At 39.5% G+C, this 19615-nt stretch overlaps 1 protein-coding gene across 1 annotated transcript in view; it reads right to left on the minus strand.

The window, feature by feature from the left end:
- ANK3 (ankyrin 3) overlaps positions 1 to 19615 on the minus strand; it is a 369399-nt gene that overhangs the window by 21240 nt on the left and 328544 nt on the right. The window contains exons 31-38 of the mRNA XM_034062680.1: positions 17679 to 17886; positions 17004 to 17100; positions 15646 to 15874; positions 14952 to 15077; positions 14100 to 14222; positions 13589 to 13615; positions 11766 to 11847; positions 146 to 7855 (exon numbers count right to left, since the gene is read on the minus strand). Of these exons, the coding sequence (XP_033918571.1) occupies positions 146 to 7855; positions 11766 to 11847; positions 13589 to 13615; positions 14100 to 14222; positions 14952 to 15077; positions 15646 to 15874; positions 17004 to 17100; positions 17679 to 17886 (8602 nt within the window). The remainder of the gene's footprint in view (positions 1 to 145; positions 7856 to 11765; positions 11848 to 13588; positions 13616 to 14099; positions 14223 to 14951; positions 15078 to 15645; positions 15875 to 17003; positions 17101 to 17678; positions 17887 to 19615) is intronic.

The raw sequence follows: 19615 nt of genomic DNA on the forward strand, positions 1-19615 counted from the left end.
AATGAACACTACAGTTAAGTCACTCCACAGGCAATCACAACAGTTCATGCACTAGGATCAACAAGTTGAAAGTTTTACAAACTAGGCTTGATCTCCACGAGGTGAGCCATGAGAGCTCCAGAAACCTGACTGCCTTCATTCTCACCAGTCCTCTTACTCCTCCTCCTCTCACTGTCGGCCTTTTCAATCTTTGATTTTATAGATGCTGCCTCTGTTCTCATGTCTCTAGCAGACTTCGATGTAATGGAAGGCTGGTAAACTTGAGTAGCTTCTGATAAGGATGTGTTCCTTGATGTACTGTCTTCTTCATCATCAGAGACCTCTGACTGCATCTTTTTCTCTTCATCAGATAGACGATCCACAAGCTTTAATGTCTCACCACTAATTCCCTTAAAATATTCAATAGAATGTTTACATACCTCCCTAAGCTGATTTTTTTTTACTTTAACTGTTGTCATGGTGACGGAGGTAGATCTTACCTTTACTGGTAATTTAGAAGGAAGCTGTTTTGGTTTTTCTTTCTCTACCTGCTCTTGTTTTGGCAGGGTTGGAGTTCTTCTAGCTAGATTACTCCTATGTGTATTTTTTACAGGAATCCTAGACCTTGCTTCTAGACAGGGAGAAGAATTATTTTGTTTTGCTTTGTCAGGCTTACTAGCCCCTCTCACTTTACTCCCTGTATTGCTTTGGAGATTATTTTGTGCAAAGACTTCTTTTACTGAGCTGGCCTTAACAGGAAGCTTTGATTTTCCTCTAGCCCCTACCAATTCTGTTGACTTCTGCTGCTCTCCATGTGTTTTTTGCTTATCTCTTACTCTGTGTCCTTGTGTTGTCCCTGTGCCTTTTCCTGAAGAGCTTTTCACTTGATTAGCTTTCTGGAGGGAACATTTCGGTTCCAAATGTTCTTTTAGCACTACATTATGGGTAATATCATCTGTAGGGACAGCAGATGAATCCAAATTGTTGTTGTTATTAAAATTATCTTTTGGAAAATCAGTGTTTTCTGTTTGCCTACAGCTTGTCTGGCTAGAAGCTGAACTTGCAATCACTGCTACATTTTCATTTTCTAATCCCTGACCACTTGGCATCACAGCTTCTATCTTATCTGTCACTTCGCCAGGGCCATCTTTCTTCAGAGTCATGGTGGAAGCAGAAATTCCCATTTTAATTGGTGTGCGCAATTTGGGATCGACTTTAGAAGCGTTTACTGCTGCCGATGATTTTTCCAGTGAGTTACTACTGAGTGTTTGTTCCATGCAATCTCCACTGGCCTGGATGATGGGCTTAGGTTCAACTGCTGTTGTTTCTACTGGTCTCTCTAGGTTTGTTTCTACAGTGCTGTCCCCTGCCTGTGGCTGTGTGATGGCAGTGACTGTGTTTTTATCCCCTTCCCCCTTGTCCCCTGACTTCCCTTCAGAAGTATGCTCACCAATCTGAAAAAATTGGAGTCTTTCTTCAACAAAATCCCTCTTGCTCATGTCAATTGCACCACTGCGAGTCATCTCAAACATCTTCCCTTCGTGAAATGGGAAGGGGTTGGGCTCGCTAGTTGGCGTACTTTCATCTGTTGGAGTTCTGGCTGGAGTTGTATCAGGTGTTGTTGCTTGAGATCTGTCTTCCACTGCCAGACCAAAAGGCTTAGCCTCATCATCCCTTGATTTAGTCTCAAATACTTCATCGTCACCTCGGTTACTGGACCAGGGATCAAAATCTAGACTCTTGGTGGCCACTGTTTTGAAAGGGGTTGCAAATTCTTCGTCTACTTTGTAGCTGAAATATGTATCAGGAAATACAGTCCTGTCAGGGTGTCTGCCTTCCAAAGTAAAAAACTGTGACCCTGACTTCTGATCACTCTTATCTCCGGCTTTTTCAGAAGCTGGACCCTTCAAAGGTGCCTTGTCTTCTTCCGGGCCTACCTTGCCTTCCTCCTCAATGACTTCAAGCTTACTCTGGCTAAAGCAGCGATCAGTTTGCTTTAGAATGCCTTCTGTAGTCCATACATCCTTTTTGGTTTCAACTGCCGGACCTGCAAGTTTAGAATCACTCTCAGTTAAACCATCATCTTCATCTTGCAAATCATAACCGTCAAGAGAGTCAATCTCTGTTGCATCAGTATCATGGGAGAATTCTGCAGTGGTTGCTATGGAACACTCTGTGACAGACTGGTCATTGTTACTCCCATTTTGTACTACATCATTTTGGGGTGAATCAAGCCCAACATCAAGCTCATTAGTTTTCCCAGAAGTGGGATGTCCTAACTCTTTCTGTTTCTCAATCTTTTCAGGGGCTCTGGGTTTTGAGGTTTCTTTCTGGTCATCTTCCAGTTCTCTCAGTTTGAATGTATACTTTTTAAGTGGAACAGGTTGATAGAGAGATTCATCATCACTGGAATCACTGACATCTGCTCCTAGTGGCACAGGAGATGGTGGCTGTACTCTTATGACAGGTTCAGCTAGTTGACATTTGTCATGTTCATCTTGCAAGTTCACTTCTGTCATCTCCATTTCACTTTCAGTGGAATAATGAGGCTTCTTTTCTGAATCACATTGATCTGCATCCAGTGGTGGAGGAGGAGGGAATTCAATGTAAGCAACTCTGTTACATTTTGGTCTTTTGTTAGAGTCCTTATTTATATGATTAAGTAATGCTTTCTCAATCTGTGGTTCCTCAGCCTCTGCCTGTTTTACAGATGTTGACTTAGCATCTGCTTCCTCCTCTGACTCCTCAGACACCTCAGGTATAGGACTGGGCTTGCCTGGGATATAAGCTATTAGTGAGTCGGGTGTTTTAGATGTAAACTCGTAACTCACTTCCTCTGAACTCGGTGTTTCTGGTGTTAAAGGGCTTTTACCAGAACTATCTATAAAGGACACTTGTTCTAGTGTGTCATCTTCTGGACTACCTTGTGGAGAAGGAGGTTGTTTTTGCTGTCTAGCTGTGTAAAATGTCCCCCTTGTTTCTTGTACTGTCTTACTCTCCTGACTGACAATTTTCTTAATATTTCCTTGTTGCACCTCTTTCTCATATTGCTTTCCTACTTGAACAAAACTGACATAAACAGGTAAAGTCTTAATTTCTTTTACTCCCTCAGTGCTCACTAGTGGTGCAACTTTATCCAAGTGATCACCGGCAGCAGGGTCAACTAACTCACTCGAAGGAAATTCCTTTCCTGGACTACATTCTAAAGAATCTGGTGATTTGCTAGGGGATGTCTCTGTTTCCTCAACAGGAGGACTTAGACCTATTGAGCTCTGCTGCTTGGTAACTTTTCTGATTTCTGAATGCTTTATTTTTTCATCTTCCACATAATCAATCTGCCTCTCAACTTTTTCCTTAATCATAGCTGATTGAGATACTTTAGCTGAAAGTTCATATACACCATCAAGCATGGTTCTCTTCTCCTCAACAATTCTGACTGGAATATGGGACACAGCAATTTCTTCTTTCCTCTGGGATATTTTATCAGCCACTTCACCATTACGTTCCCCCTCCCTGACAACAAATTCTCTGTATAAAACCCTTTTTGAAGGAGATTTTACAGTCAGTTCCTTCACTTCTTCTGAATGAATTCCATTTGTTGCTACTTTGTGCTCTGTCACAGTGACAAATTCACTTTTTTTGTCAGTTTTAGCTTCAGCATGATCAACATGGTTTTCCTTTACTGTATCTGGAACCAGCACATGTGAAAGTTTTTCCTTTTGTGTTTTATGATTAGGAGTTCCAGGACTTTCCCATGTCCTATAGATTTTTTTGTCCCAGTGTCCCTTTGTTGTTGACTCTGAGCCATATGCCGGTTCTCTTGCCTGTGGTTCTGGAAAGTATTCTGGAACGCCTTTACTCATTTCAGTTCTTTGTTTTTGTGTGTCTGAAGCACGGAAGTCTTCAACAGCTTTCCCTTTGCCTGGAACAAAGTCTTCTTGTATTTTCACCTCTCTCTGTAAAGCTGTGCTTCCATCAATGACCTCTACTTGCTTTGCGTGTTTCTCTCTGGAATAAAACTGATACACCGGTAACTTACTTTCTTGCAATTTCTTTACTGGAATTTTGGACTGACCGTCCAGCTTTTTTTCTTCTTGAGGTACATCCTTACTCCTTGGACTTAGACTTTGTTCAAATTTAAGCCTAATTGAACTGAGCTTTGATTGCTTCAGCTGAAATCCAGTCTGTGAAACCTCAGGTACTCCAGCCTGATGAGCACTTCCTTTGTGTTCCATAGTTTGTTTAGAGTCCTCTGCAGGTTGCACAAATACCCTTTTTTCAGGGCTGCTTGGCAAACTCGATGCTCTTCTTTCATCCACCTTGGGAAAACATTTCCCATCATGTGCATACTGCTTCACTTTACTCCATTCGTCAACGGACGATGGTAATTCAGAGAGCAGAACTTTCTCAGGGCTGCTGCTGGCAGAGCTCTGGCTAGAATGTATTTCTTTGCTGTTTTTTTTATGCTGTTTTTTCTCTGGAGACTGTAGCTCATCATTCAACTTCTCTGTTTTATCCCGAAAAAACTGCGATACTTCAGTCAGTTTTTCTTCTGCCTCTTTAACAGTCCTGTCCACCCTGTCTTCATATATTAACTTTTCTCTACCTCTGTCTAATCTGTCCTCAGTAAAGCGCATCCACATCGCATGTTTTGGACTACTAACATCTCCAGTGTAGTGTAACACTGTCACTTTATCATAATGATCATCTTTAGATATTTTACCTACACCATTTTCAGATACATCTTTATAGATTTTGGAGATAATCTCTTTTTTGGGGGCGGTAGCTACTTTTTCTCTGCATCGTTTATCAGGCCCCTGTAACTCTGCACTAAGGGGTAGAGCATGGTCAGTAACTGACTCCTCAGTATCAGAATGTGACACATCTAGCTTTTCTGAAAGAAGCATTTTCTCAGCAAACCTGTAAGACTCCCCTCTTAGTTCTGACAACTCATCATCATGGTATTCTATTGAGTGCTGACTCAAAAGCTTCAGTGTTTTGTAAGAGTCATCAGACATGAGTTGAGCAGAACTAGGGCGACTGTCTTCTTCCTGGGACACGGGAGTGTTAACTCTAGAGGATTCCAGATAAGAAGGAAGTGACTCTTCAGCCGTGAGCTCCTCTTCTTCTTGCTGACCTTGTTCATCTGAACAAGGAAAAGCATCATGTTTTTCCAACTCTTTTAAGTTAATATCTCCCCGAGGTAAGTCTTTCTGATATACATACATTTCTTTTTCTGGATGCTTTTTGGTTTCTCTAATAATGACTTCAGTAGGTTCAGCCTGATTACCTTGTTCAATATGGACCTCTATTATTCGCTCCAGTTTGGGTTTCATTTTGCTGTCCTTCTCTGCATGTTGTGGTGAAGCTTCAGCAGACTTGCTAACCTCAGATGTTACTGATGATACTGATGATTTATGTTCGAACAGACCTGCCAGTTCTTTGGAAGGGTCACGTCCAGACTGAAAGGCTTTCATTATGTCATGAACTGACATTGTTTCCTCAATTCTTTCAGATGTGCTTTCACTGCATGGAGGTTTATGATAAACCATCCTAGTTGTTGTAGTGATATGAGTTTCTTCTTTTACTCGAACACCTTTGCTAAGGACACATTTATGGTCATCATCTTCGCTGCTGCTGGCTTTCATTTGAAAAGCTTTAACCTTCTCTTTAATAGATCCAACAGGTTTTTGCTCCAGCTCTGTAAATGTAGGGGCAGGTTTAGAGGCTGGTTGCTCCTCTGCTTTCTGTTCTGGAACTTCTTCTGATGATGGTTCATAGCTGCGGATAACATGAACTACTTCAGTTCTTGTTTCTGTAATGACAGGAGGGATGGGTACATCATGGAAAAGTGGTTTTGGCCCTGTGCTTTCAGCACTTTGTGGGGCAGAAGGTGTCTTTTCACTCCTTGTTTCAAAGCCACTGTCAGATAAGGGACTTTTATCTTGATCGTGCTGAGAAAAGTCATCTGGAGACTCTAAAATAGTATCTGTTCCAAAAAAGGAATCTGCAATTTTACATAACTCCTTTTCTGACGTCGAAGGCCTCATGGAGGCTGGAGGCATTTTAAGTTTATGTTCCTGCAAAGCAATAGCTGGTTTTAAAATGCGTTTTTGTCTCTCTTCACCTTCTTTTTTCCCCTCTTCAAACTTGTACTTTATGTTTGTTAATGAACTGCTACCAATATCATTTGCTAAGTAATCAATAACTTTTGACAAGCTATAATCCTTTTCCGACATGGTTTTAGTTTTAATTTGGACCTTCTCTGGAACAGGTATAGGAGGGCTTGTCAAAGCTCGCTGTCTCGCTTCATCAATCTCCTCTGTACTGAACTCTACCCAGTCATCCTCAGACAGGTGTCCTTGATCACTTTTGGATACTTTAGCAGACCCTTTACTTTCTAAACACACATCTTTTTTCAGTATCTCACTAACTTTTACTAAGTCCTCTTTTACTTTCTCAACAATTTTAAAGGGCTCTTCATCATCAATTCTACCCTCTTTTGGTATCTCAGGTTGGAATGGTTTCTCCTCTGTGACATCTGTCTGCAATATTGCAGTCATTCTTATTAGATCCTCTTTCATTTCAGCAACATCTTTCAGTATCTCCTGACTGGACGATAAGGAAGATGGTGTGGACAGTTTGAGAGCAGAGGGTGCTAAAAACAAGGATGATTTTATCGGAGATGAAGTTCGATTAAAGGGAGGCTGTGTGCGTGCCTCTGTAGTCAATGTTTTAATAGGTGACAGTAACGCAGCAGCTGATTTTGTAAGTGAAGACGACTCTGGGAGCTTCTTTAATGCTGGTTCAGACAAAACATTGACTACAGAATATACTGGTACTGTTATTGTTGATGAAGTTACTGATGAGGTAGTTGCAGATAGTGACCCAAGGGCTGTGTACAAAGCACCTGCCGGAGGAGTTCTCATTGACTGGAAAGCTGATGGTGCTGAAGACACATATGACCTGAGTGGAGAAAATGGCATTGTTGTAGCTGTTGAAAACACTTTCTCAGCTGTGTCAGCAACTGCATTAGCAGCACAACTTGCAGAATGTGCAGCTGCAGTGATCTTGTCTTGAAAAACAGCTGCAGTTTTGGATCCATTGATTAAGTTGGCAGAAGATGGGTATTTCAGAGGTGACACAGATCCATTAAGCAACGGTACATCTGTGTGCCCAGCTACATGTTTTGGTGGCGATGAAAGAGACGAGGCCATCATGACTTTAGAAGATGAAACAGCATCAACTGCTGACTTAGCAGGTGACACCACTGACTTTAGAGGGGACGATAAAAGTGAAGATGCTGATGTGATGACCGATTTAAGTGGCAGACTTGAAGAGTACATGTTAATGTTGGATTTGGGGGATGCTGGAGGCGTCATGGTTATGGATGATCTCTCCAAGAGAGATCCTGCTGTAGTCACTGGAGATGTCCGAGAAGGGAATGTGGTAGTGGATGCCAGCCCTTTTAGACTAGCAGCTTCTGTGACTGCTGGAGCTCTGACGAAAGAGCCTGAAGTAACCTGTATATTGTATGGAGACTGCGATACCACAGTTTTTATTGGTGAAGAGATTGTCCGAAACGATCTAATCGGAGATGCTACATCACTAACAGATTTAACTGAAGATGTGGTAGAAGCTCCTAATGTGGATTTGATTGGAGAAGTAGAAGAAACGGACCATATTGATTTTAGTGGGGAAGCTGTAGGAGTGTTAGAGGAAGAACTTGATAAAGAAGTGAAGCCTGATTTAGTTTGCCCAGGCACTGTAATTGGAGCTGTTGTCCATGACTGATATGGCCGTGTTGAAAAGAATGGCTTGTATGAGTAAGTAGCAGGTAGGGATCTTGTTGCTCCTGCACTCCGTTCAACTGTTTCTTAAATTGTTAAATTAAAATCAAACATAAAAATCAACAAAAATGATTGAAAAACAGAGAGACCAGAGAAGAAAATTGGTCAGTAAACGTTGTAATATTACAAAAAGCAAGTACAATTGTTTGCGTGAGTTAGGATGAAGGAGGCAAAAGAAGATTTTAAAAACTGAAAGAAATAAATAGGAATAAGCCATATACTGATGACTGGTCCAAACCAGAAAACAAAGCGAAATGAAAGACGGCACGTAGCAACTAAATCTGCAAACAATGAAGAACGGAAAACACAAAGAAGGAATCCATAAGGTAAAAATAAAGCCACATCAAAATTTCTTCTCTTACTTCCTATTGACTTTCTGATGTGTTACTTCTGAAATATTCATATATCAGTTCTATTTTGCCTGTTTTGGTATGTCTCTGCTTTGCACAACTATTAGAATTATCCTTTTAATAATTTCTGTTGTTGTTCTATTCAGATATTGAACCTATATAAAATATAAACTTGAGTAAAAAGGACATTATGTAGCTAAAATCTTTTTTTCTTAAGCCACTCAGAACTATTTCATGCAGAACCCAAAATTCCTTTAAGTGACAGGCAACTGATGTGCAAACTGTGAAGCAATTGGAATAAATTCAAATCTGTATCTCCCATGCACAATTCGGATATGCTTCACACTCACAAAGCCAATAAGAGCAAGAGCTTTTCTGAGTCGATATCTTAAAAAAAATAATAAAAAGAAAGAAAGAAAAGGAACTTTTGCATTTGTTTCTCATGCGATATTCCTTTTGTTTGGTAAAAACTAAAGTAAAACTTTATATGAAATGATTTTAAGAAGCATGTCATACATAAAATATGGAAAATATGATACATGATAAACGTGAGCAAGCAAAGCAACTGAATCGGTTTGTAGTCATGCACAATATATCATGTCAAAACGAGCACACAGATTAATATCTGTTTTTATGCTGTATTAAGCACAAGTATGTAAATATTACAAAATTACTTCACAAGAGGCCATTAAAAGAAGAGTACACTTTTTCTACAAGATGTAGTGTCTTGGTACCTTTTGAGGAGATTTCTCGTATCAGCTCAAAGACAGACCTGTTCAACTTTACATTTCTCAAAAGGTAACATTAGAAAAGCAGTCAAAGAACAATATATTATGCAAAAACTTCCTGTCAAGAACAAACCTGTTAACTGTTATCATCCCCCAGAACACTCAGCTTATTCATAGGCGTTTTGAAGAAAATCATAATCAACCACATTTTGCATCACAGGAGGTAGTTATGCCAGAACACAGTTTTTCTGGGAATTCCATTACAGTATATATATCCTCTGATACAGCAATAACATTTGGAGAGTTGACATTGAAGTAACTTAGAGGGCTGTTTTAAGAAAAGCTGTAGAAATGGAGCTAAAATAGCCAAACTTATTCAATATACCTTTCTCTGAAGCTATGCTAATAATTTCTCAAACCTGCTTGACCTGTCTTGTAGACAGACAGTATCTTACAGTGAAAGAAGCCTAACAAGGCTAATACTAAACTGTTAAACTTAAAGAACTAGCACTCTTATAGAACTGTGAATATTCAGTATACCACAGGTCCATACCCTGCAAGGAGAAATGTGCTAGTCCTATAGAAGCCAATCAAAGCCCAGAAGGCAACGTGGATGGCTGGAGATATTGCAGTATGAGAACATTTAGGTTGACGAGAGCTTGAATACTAGGCCTGACTGGCACAGCCTATGTCAAGAAACATCCATTTTCCCTTGAAATTTTATTTTTAAGCACAAACTTACTTCCTCCTCCCCCCAAAGAAGAAAACACAGTGTACTTAATTTAATGAGTTAGACACATAGACTAATAGACTTCATAGACTAATTAGCAGCAGCTGCTGACATTCACCAAAAGTCCATACAGTCCCAAGTCAAAGAAACAAGCTCCAAAATCATTCTGAAAAAAACTAACAACAAAACAACTTGTTCAGCAGTCTGTGTTTGGTAATGTCTTTACAGGGACCCTGCTGAGCTGTGATGAGCCAGTCTATCATAAGTGGCTAGTAAGGCAATCAAACCAACAGGCTCCCCTCTTAACTGCTCTTTCGCCTCTTAAATCATGGATTCAGACATGTTTAAGATGCTTTTTCTGTGCTACTTACTGCTCTTGAGAAGAACCACCAGTACAAAGAAAATGAAGTAATTTACCAGCATGTGCAGCTATGACATAACTCAAACAGCAGGCAACTGTGCAATTTTACTATTTATAAATAGTAAATATAAATCCCCACAACCATGGAAGACTTTAGGGTGGGATAATATTCTAAAGAGTGATTTTCAGTAACAGCCCTTTTTGGCTACTGAGCACAGTGGGAAGTGTGCCATCAAATCCACTGGAAATAGGTAGAGGTTCATTAGTCATATCCAATCACTGGAGCAAACACCCTGCACAGCAGCAGTCTTGGCTCTGTTTATATGTGCTCTCTGAAAGAGTTGCACCTCCAAGATCAAATCCTTTCCTCACACCAGCATTGTGCAGGTGTAGAGCCAGTTGCTGATTACATACTATGCGTGCACAGGAGGCAATGCTCAGGCTGATGGCCAAAACCCTATCTACAGTCTTTCCTGGGGAATAAAATCATTTTTGCTTAACCTTTTTGAGCAGCTCACAGCCTTGAGTAATAACCATTGCCAAAAGGGATATAATAGTTAAAAAATGGCCATGAACTTCTACCATGTTAACCCATTGGGGTTTTTTTGAGTTCATCTTAAGGGGGTTTAGATTCTTTCCCTTATACATTTCAATAATGAAACTTAATGGACCTTTGGTGAATAAATCAGGCTACCTTTTACATTTTCCCCCAATAAGGCCAGAAAAACTAAGTAATATACACAGTCATCAAACACCTTTCAAGCAACTTCCTTTCCCTCTCTCTCTCAGTTCCCATCAAGCCTTTGACAATACCTTAACAGTCCATCAAGATGTCTCAGCAGATCTGATAGCTTCTTCAGATATTATATGCTTGAAGTCTTCTTCCAGGCCTGAGAAGTGTAATATATTCTGGAGCACATCAGATCCAAAGAAGCCACAGATCTTACAGGATAATTAAACAGCAGCCATCCAGTGGGAACTCCCAAGACCCGATGAAGTTTGTCTATGGATCTTATGGAATTCTATCAAAGGGTCTGTTGCAGGGTAGCAACTGAGAAGTCATGAGGTGAAAAAAAAAAGGCAAGAAAAAGCCTGGGAATGAGGAACAATAGCAGTCAGCCTCCGGGAGGAGAGGTGAAAGAAGAAAAGCTAAGCCAAATACATTATTGTATTTAACCAGGAAGGGAAGGGAAGGAAAGGGAAGGGAATGGAGCCACAGGTCTGGTTAAGGGAAACTTAAGTTTAAGAGGAAGCAATGTGTGGTGCCAGGGAATAAAAAGCATCTGCAAGGAATAGAGGAAAAAGGGAAAGGGAGGAGAAAAAAGAGGGAAAATATAAAAAATGAGAGAATCCATTTTGGCTAAGCATCTAAACATTTAAGTGTCTTTCTGAATGGCATTCTCCAGCCTTGCCAAACTTTTGCATAACATTCCCTTCTACAGCAGCTCTCTCTAACCTTTCAAAGGGAAGAGGAACAGACTCTTTCAGAAAGCAGTATGCAATCCTCCTACTCTGGAGCTATATGGCATTTTTTAAAATGACTATATTTTTACTTAACTAACCCATGCCATTTGCCAGTCAGGATTCTTCAAGCTCTCACAACACTAGAGTTCACAGCCCATCCAAGAGTTTTGGTTTAGATAGCTTTTTTTTTCTTTTTTGCCTTTTTTTAAAGGGTGACACCAAATACAACGTTTATAGAAAAAATGTCTCTTCTTATGAAAAATCATCTATATACGGTTTAGTACTTTGGTAAGAACAACTCACTCATTCCAGGCTCAGTCAGATAGCTGTAGCGCTTACGTAAAGCAAGGGAGACGAAGTTCTGGCGCCGGTCAGCTTTCTCTGTCTGCAACAAAACATAATACTATTCAGTGCCTTTTGCACCTCTGTTCCCCATTTGAACAGAACAATCATCGAACCTCAGCGTGATGGGATGCATTTTATGGTACATGTCCCCACAAGGGAGAATAGATGTTTCCATTCAGCTTCAGGAAGGCATGCTGAAGCCAAATCTGGGCAAGCAGGCAGGGAAGGGACAGAGCCGGTCTCCATTCCTGTCTGCCATGTAATGAGCATCAGGCGCTGTGGAGGAGGGAGCGTGGCTATTGGAGGTGGCAAAAACCTGCTGTGAATGACTACCTTTCTGAAGCAAGCAGAGGAAGGACAGCAATCCTAAGAGATAACCCCATGGGTTCATTCCTGCTCACGTCTCTGCTTATGAGGTAGAAGAGCTTAGATAGCAGATGTAGCTCATGATCCTGCCTTGAAGTATCTCAATACCATATTATCCCAATATCACTTAATAAACTGCTTCACACTACTAGAAAAGTTATGATATTATTCATTGTCTGTAAAATAAACCACCTTTGGCTAGAAACAGATTAACACAAAAGACTACAGATACAGACATAAAACATTCAGAAGAGTACAACTTAGACTGATCAAATATTTGTCCCCAAATTAATTTGTCCTGACAGCACATACACCACAATGTACACTGGCTTTAAAGTGAATACATTAAGGACAAAAAAAGGCATGGGAAGGGATTTTTTTAATAGGCACAAAATGCAAAGATGCAGATTAGAAAGCAGACTTACTACTGTTAACTAATAAATTGTATCCTAAGTCTCTGCATTCAGTGGCATAGCTGCAAGTGTGCCAACTTAAGATATAAAAAGTCCTTCAGAGACCACCTCATCTGATTATGTGGCTAAAAATACAGTTTGCTTAGAAAGAAAACTATTATTATAGCTGTATAACAGCACACTGGGAATAAATCCTGCAGAGACAAAGCAATGTGGTTGTTATTATTTTTTAACATGTAAGGATGTTTTATTTTGGTTGGTTTTTTTTTAATCATTATTATTATTGTAATCAGCAGGTGGGTACTGCTATTTATTTGCCACCAGGAAGATACGAAAACTTTATCAGTTAGATAAAGGGGTAGATACCTCTATGTTCTTCCTTTCATAAGGTGACCTCATTTATTACTACCTCTAATAAGTAAAACCTACTCAATTTCCTGACAACCTAATGTTGCAGCTTCCTTCAAACAGTGGATTTTTAAGCTGCAAATACTGGAGGTTTATCTGAAAATAGATTTGTATACAATATTTAGAAATGGTTCTTGGCTTTTCTGATTTTTCATAAGAATCCAGTTTATTTTCAGGAGTAAAATATAATATTGTCACTATTGTGGCCTCAGCAATACTTTTCTTCGCAGAAACACAGTTTACCAAAGTATTGGCAGTATTACTCCAAGAGGTAAAACCCTATCCACTAAACTCTTCTTGATTTTTGCAAAAAAATGGACTTGGTGTCATATTTATAATTATATCCTTTTTCAGAAAAAAAAGTCAAATTTTAGACTGCTATTATTCAGTTCTTGGTTTAATTTCATAACATCAATTTCCACATATGTGCACTTCTACTGTTTTGCAACAGACTATCAGATGTTGAGGATATAGTTATTCTGTGGGTATCATTCAGTGCCATAACTGAAAGTAGTTGCTTGTTTTTTCTATAACATATTACTTTTCTTCACTAAATCTGAAGGAAATAAAAACAGAAGACAGTATTTATATTACCTCATCATCTTGATCTGACTCTGTTTCCTTTTGGTCCCAAGATGCATTGCAGAGACAAGGAATATTATAATGGACAGCAGGGAAAAGAATATCAGGATATGAAAAGGACCAAATTGGGAGCACAAAATGCAAGCTGATTTATAAGGCAAAGCAAATCCAAAATGTTAACACAAAAGGAAAAAAAATATCTTACATCCAATGCAAATCAACACGTGACATTACTGAAAGCATAAACCTATGACTTGCAGGCTGAAGCATGAGCTGTAAACAGAATCATAAAAATTATAGGAACTTGACACCACAGTAACAAGAGACTTTAAAAGCACTCTACATACAGGAAACCAATAAAACATAAATTTAAAAAGCCTTAATCGTATTTGAAAGCATTCTCATTACTGACATTTCATAAGGTATCTTTACCACTAGCAGGAAAAAAAAGGACAGAAAACTAAAGGAGCAAAAATAAAACCAATGAACCCTAAGAAAAATGTTTGCTTTTCCTAACAAATACCTTTTTGTGTGCTGGCAGAGTGATATTCAAGTTGCAAACAGCTGTTTGTGGCAGTCCTTTTGTAGTCTTTGGTTCTTTCAAAAATGATAATCGACCACAAGGTTCCTGGCTGGTGTCTCTTACCTAGAAGAGAAATTTGAATACAGTGTAGTAACACGTAGTAATTCAGATGCCTAGAGGAAGTTTCTGGAGAGTTTCTTTCCACAAGAAGTGATCTAATGGGTAAAGACCAATGCTACTGAGCTGAAGTTTAGCCTTAGGTGCTGAAGGAGAATAGGTGTTACGTTGAAAGAGGCGGATCAGCCTGAAGCTCTCTGATGGTAAATCCACACAAGACAAGATGTTGAGTGAGTCTAACACAGAGTTTCATACTGGAATATCACCAACAGATGTTTTCTTCTCCCCTTCAAATTTTTCTGCTATGTTCACCAAAATGCTTAAAAACATCTTTTGCACAGCAGCTATGATGAGCCTATGGAAAGTGAGCATGCATTCATGGTAATTTAGAGATGAACAGCCTGCACATGTTTTAAAGGCTGTTCTGTTGTACAGAATGCTATTGAACGCACCTCCTTTGCTTAGTCCCTGGGAAACAGTAATCTAACTGTAATATTCTGGAGGTCAAACTTGAAATACAGTTTTAATAAAAGGCTGTGAATCCATGTCATAGGTATTCTGGTCCCAGCTCTTTTGTGGCTTCATGAGAAACACCCTCTCCCTGTTACTCACATATTAAACAATGACACATCCTAGGGGCAAGTTAGTCCTATCGGGCTGAAATTGTGTTATCAAAGGGGGGGGATGTACAGGGGAGGCAAGCCAGCAGAATTATTTTGCTTGTTTTGCCTTTACCTTGATAGAGAATGGCAGTCTATTTTCTTTGAAAGCATAAAAATTAAAAACAAGTTGCTGTCCTCCTTTAGTCAAAGGGGCCAGATTTCCATAGCAATCAACATAAATAGGTTTTCCTTCCAGAACCTATAAAAGCAATAAATAAAAGTCAATAAAACTTCTTTTCATAGTAGATTCATGCACATAAGTATATGATGCTAAATCATAAGTACTCACTCAGATCAAATTCAACAACAAATTAGAAAATCACTTCATTGTGGCAAGTTATTGAGTGGGGGCAGTTTGGGAAACACGAGTTACGTGAGTGCCTTTTCTGCAGTAAGATACAATATTTCCCTCAGGGAACCATGTGCTCAGGACTACCTATTCACCACAAAACAGCCCTACTCATGACTGTGTCTCCTGGGTCAATGAGATGGCTCCAGGTGAGCAGTCTGCAAAGCCCAACCAAGGCTACTCTAGAGCAGTGAGTGCAAACCCCACTTCAGACTGTTCTGGGGCATCCATTTGGAGACAGGTCCTGATGCTTTCCCCAGGCCTTGTCCTTTTTTGACTCCCTTTCATGGAAATTTTTGACACAGCACTGATATGAAACTTGATTTTTTTGGGCTTATCGTGGTTTTTGCAGGACCTGTTCCCACTCGGAAAACACACTGGCCATTTACAAGGAAGAAGTCGGCTGTATGAGAGATACCTCGATGTCTTTGCTTCTTGCAACTTCTTCAAAGTTCTCTTGTTGCTCCAAAGTTTTGTCCACTTTGTCATCAGTCATGCAGAAGCAACGCAAATTGGATTCCACAGGGTCATTCATTTTGGCAAATATTACAAACTTTGCCATATAAGGAACACATATTAATTCTCTATAAAGCTGTGTTGCCAGCCCAACAGTCTCTAGTACTTGATGACAGTCTGCAAGCCAAAATCTGAGTGGGAAAAAGCAAATGATTAAATCAACTTTAATATTCAAACATCTATTAAGCCTTTAAAGAGAAAACATGTCCTATAATCCTTGCCATTTTGCATGCATGCTATCCTTGCACACTTCCCAAAGCTGTAATTTTCCTTCTACTTTCAGCGGAACTTTAACCGTCCAAAAATGAGAATACCTGGTGATGAAATATTGATACATGTATTTGATCCTTCTCACATTGGTATCTCATAAACCCATCTATTCTTAGAGTCATTTGAAGCCAAAGTGGGGGAACTGTATTTCTTGTGACCACACAACAACATAAAGCGCTGATGATTCACTGCATGTTCGATTTGCTAAAACCTCCTTTATAACATACTCATACAGCAAAATCACATCTCTCATACAGGTTGAAACTAAACACGCCTACAGCGAAGTAGCCCAAAAACATTTATTCTATGTTATACTGCTATTTTCTCATCTTACGATTAAGTTGGATGACAATTTTGATACAAGTTATAAATATTTTAATCTGTAGTTTGTATGAGTCTTTTTCACAATATTTCAGCTCTGATTTAGTTGGTTCTTTCAGCAATTCTCTCTCTTTTTAAAGCTTTTTTTAGGTGTAAATGTTATATACTGAATGATAAACACTTTACCTGGCAAATAATGAATTTTCTCCACTAGGATGTGTGAGTTGTACAGATCCTGTTGAACGCCTCTCATCAGCATGTTAAGTCTACTAAGTCCATCAAAATTCATTTCAAACCATGATTTTTTGGCAAGTGATATTTTTGTGAGTGTAATTTTACATAATTTTCAACTAAAAAGCCCAGAGCAGAAATGGAACATCTTTAACTTTGTAAACATACTTATGAATCCACCCCATTTTTAAATTGTATGAGTATTTTCAGCTTTCCCTTTCTTTTGCCATTTGCAGAAAAAAAATAACCTATGTGGCACCACAGCCTTTAGAAACAAAGTATGTGCAATTGTCAGGAGACATCATAGCAGCAGAAAAGGTGAGGGCAAAGCTTTATGTGCAGCCCCAAATTTATGGGATGCTGATATATAGAGAAGAATCATCAAAGAATCACAGGAAACTACTCCCTAGGTGAATTTGACAAGCTCTGTTACCATACCTGGCTGAAACATTGGTTGTGAATGAGGCACAGTCATTTGCAAATGTCAGCGGAGTGGTGCCTGTGATATCCTCCCACTGTGCAGGTGAAGTACCTCCTACATAAACATAAACCATGGAGATTTTATTTCAAACACTAAGCACATACAGACTACATAAGAACATCCCTATCTTAAGTTATTTTTTTCACTCATAAAAAAAGAACCTAGATGATCATGTTCTCCAACAGCTGACCTACATGTTATATATTACATCATATGTCACGCACCAGAAAACGATAGTGATGTAAGTGAAGTACACACCTATAAGTCAATAGCAAACACACACACATCTGATATCAGCTAGGACAGAATTATTTCTGCCAACTACTTTTACTGACAACCATGCTTAATAGCCAAGGCAGAAATTCTTTATATGGCTAGATATAAAATAGCATTTAATATCTGTTGGCAGAGTTCTTTCACAATGGCACAAGAGCAGATTCAAAGACCAGGGCATCAGTGGGAGCCTTTCAAATTACCTCAGCTGGCTTTGCTCAGGAGAGCCAATCCAAACTCTACTGCACCAAGCACACCAGTGTTCCCTTACTGGAAAGCATGAGTTGCACAGTTATGAGAGTGAGCACAGTGGCACTGCTGTCACAGAAGCTTTTACAAAGTGTATGATTTTCTCTAACCTGTAATGCTACATAAGAGTCGAAGGCTGGGCGTCATGTCTCCTTTGTACCCATTGGTTACACCTTCTCCTGATGGAGGTGGCACAGGAATTGTCATGGTTATTGGCTTATGAAATTTTCTTCTTCTTGGCTCCACAGTGACAATGGGACTGAAAGTTGCTTTGTTTCCAAGGATTTTTTTGACAATCTCCTCTGGAACTGGTTGAGCCTGTCAACACAGGAAAAGTATTTAAACTAGAGCTACAAATTGGTTATAGACCTGCAGAGAACTACTTCATGAAAGATAATTCAATTTTCTTCTTATTTTCTGTAGAATTTCCCCCCCCCCCAGTCAGCCTTCTTCTATAGTTCTTGAGGATGGTTATGAGTACAATTCATGATTTGTATTTTTCTCAACACTCGGATTTCCTAATAGCTAACTTGCAGAGTAAAAGTATAAACCTCAGAAGGTTGCCTGCAGTATTTGATGTGTTTTTCATAGCATATTTGGGTTTGTTTTTAATTTACAGTTGTGGGTGATATTAAATACAATTTAAAAATGCAAAGAGAGGCCTATTTTGCACTTGAGAAGTGAGGACTAGACACTGTCTTGGAGATGCTGAACAATTCTTAATTGTCTGCCAAACACAAATCCATGCTCCCGAGGAAAACTGTGTACTCCAACTTACCTCTGTATTCAGTGCTTCCAATACTAGTCCAAAACTGGTTATTAGGAAATAAATACTTGTTTAGCTCAAATTAATACAGAATTAATTAAGATATAGAGTTATAAGCAATATCAGACCTTCTACCTCCATTCTGTGTCTTAAAAGGTTTCTTAACTTTATGCGGGAAGAAAGGAAAAACAGCCAATATATGAAAATATGCTACAGAATTTTTGTAGTTTTTGTCATGTAAGATCTGAACTCAAAAGTGACAGACATCTTATGGGACACAGGGTTTTCTATCCATTTGCCCTCCCTGCCCACCCCTTTTTTTATCCAGACTTTCAAGTCTGTTTCAATCAGGTTGACCTGTGATTTGCTACATTGTTTGAACCATGCAAAGTATTGATATGCATAAGTTATGTAGACACAATGCAGTCTCAGCAGTGACAACACTGCCTATGGAGATATTTGCTTCCTTCAAGCTACAGATCTCTGGAAAGCCAGCTGTATAACCATAACAATAGCAGAAAACTTCAATTTTCTCAAGAAAATAATCTTGATATTTATTCATTGATATGAAATATCACTAACAGAAATGTCCCAGTGTGAATTCCAAGCACTGGAGTCTAAGCCAGCATCCCTGTTTCATGAACCCATCAGAACTGTCAGGTTACTAAATAATTTTAAATGATAATTAAGAGAAGATAATTAAGAAAAAGATACCTTCTACAGAACATTTCTCCACTTTCTGTGCAGTTTGTTTAAGGAGAATTCATGCTATTTGCTCTTCCTGGATTTCACCCATCGCTAGCAACACCAGTGGTGAATGTCCTAAGCTATAACAGATGTATATGGGAGGCCTTGGACCCGGTAACAGCTGGCAAACAGCTGCATGAAACCCTTACCGAACACATTCCTATGGCAAAGGGCAGCCCAGTGACAATAATTACAAGATGCTACTTTGCTGCAGGAGACTGGGACTACACAGTGGTTGTGCAGCTCATAGCTACTGACAGCTGTGGGCAACAGGAAGATGGCAGACAATATCACTGAGGCTGTGGTGTGTGACCTTGCTTTTCTCTCCATTCTCCAAATGCTAAGCAATACTCAAAGTAATGATAAAAAGGGGAGCTGGGCTTTTACCACAGGGAGGAGGACTGTGCATCACCTGCACCAGGGGGGCACTGAGAGACAGAAAGCGTGCCCAGGCAGACACACACCGGATCTCAAGTGTGAACACTGCCCATCTTGCAACCCATTACTAAGGAACAGCAGGCTCCTTAATGCAAG

Source organism: Melopsittacus undulatus, chromosome 4, assembly GCF_012275295.1.
Source record: "Melopsittacus undulatus isolate bMelUnd1 chromosome 4, bMelUnd1.mat.Z, whole genome shotgun sequence".
Lineage (NCBI taxonomy): Eukaryota > Metazoa > Chordata > Aves > Psittaciformes > Psittaculidae > Melopsittacus > Melopsittacus undulatus.